This window comes from Brassica oleracea, chromosome C4 (assembly GCF_000695525.1).
Source record: "Brassica oleracea var. oleracea cultivar TO1000 chromosome C4, BOL, whole genome shotgun sequence".
NCBI lineage: Eukaryota > Viridiplantae > Streptophyta > Magnoliopsida > Brassicales > Brassicaceae > Brassica > Brassica oleracea.
The window spans coordinates 22,867,533-22,868,688 of NC_027751.1; the positions used below are offsets into that span (position 1 = coordinate 22,867,533).

The window sequence follows — 1,156 nt, forward strand, 5'->3', positions numbered from 1 at the left end:
GACTATGATTTGGGAGCAATGAAAAAGGAAAAGAAATGACTCTTGGTGTTTAAGTGAATTGTCTTATTGGGATAAGTAGAAAAACCTCTAGCTCAAGTTATGAAAAGTCTTGGCCCCCATCTAAAAAAAAAAAAAAAGAAAAAAAAAATATATGAAAAGAAAAGAAAAAGAAAGAAAAAGGGGGCTAGCAAAGTTGTTAGGAGCTAAGTAATGTTTTGAGGTTGTGAAAAATCCTTCGTAGATTTCAAAGAGAAGGAGTTAATGTTCTTAGGATCTTTTGGTGAGAGATGTGAGTTGGGTTTGACATTTGAGAATAACACTATACTACAACATTTGCCTTAGGAGCCTTGAAAACTCCTAATATCAGACTACCTTGGATCTTCCTGATTCGTCCAAGGACGAAGGAGGATCAAAACTCGAGGCTAAACCAGCAAAGAACTCGTCAAAATCCGGAATAGGTACCTCGCTCGAACCACTACCATCACCATAAGCAAGGTCTGGATCCCATCCTGGAAGAATAGAGTCATCTACGGAATACTCTATATCACCAAGATCAATGCCTTTACCCTTAGAGGACCTCACGTTCGTCTCCTCCGCGGGAACGTCGCAAGAAGTAGGATCATCGGACTCAGAATCACTATCCGCTTCTATGCCCACTCCAAGATCAGGATGCATGAGTCTCAACGCCTTGCAGGCTCTCCTCGGCGTAAAGAAGGTCCAGAAAAACAGACCGTTCCTGAGGAGATCCCTCTTTTCGATCACGTCTTCGGGGAATAGGAAAAGCAGGCTGATGAAGGGACTATCATTCGGCTTGCTCTGAAACAATGGGATACAATTTTCTTCGACGGATGCAGCGTTTATACGGACAAAGAAGAAGAACTTTGTCCATGAGTTAGAAATAAGCCCCTTAATCACCGTCATATATTTCCGAGGGACCAACCGGTAGAGGTGCGGTTTTGAAACAAGTCGCAGCCTAAAAATCGCTTCAAAGTGCTCAGTGGTAAGAGAGAGTCCATGCTCATAGCTCAGAATCACGACGCCAATAAGATGTTGAAAACTGGTGGGATTCAGCTGGCTTATTGATACCTCGAAACGGTCCAACACACGGACTATGATTTCAGGGATCAAAAACCACAGACGACAGCGCACCAAGAAT

The 1,156-nt window shown here is 42.9% G+C and overlaps 1 protein-coding gene across 1 annotated transcript in view; it reads right to left on the reverse strand.

Annotated features, from left to right (window-relative positions):
- The window catches only part of LOC106338410, a 41,245-nt gene that overhangs the window by 4,606 nt on the left and 35,483 nt on the right, over window positions 1-1,156 (reverse strand). Inside the window, exon 4 of the mRNA XM_013777393.1 lies at window positions 373-1,109. Coding sequence (XP_013632847.1) covers window positions 373-1,109 — 737 coding nt within the window. The remainder of the gene's footprint in view (window positions 1-372; window positions 1,110-1,156) is intronic.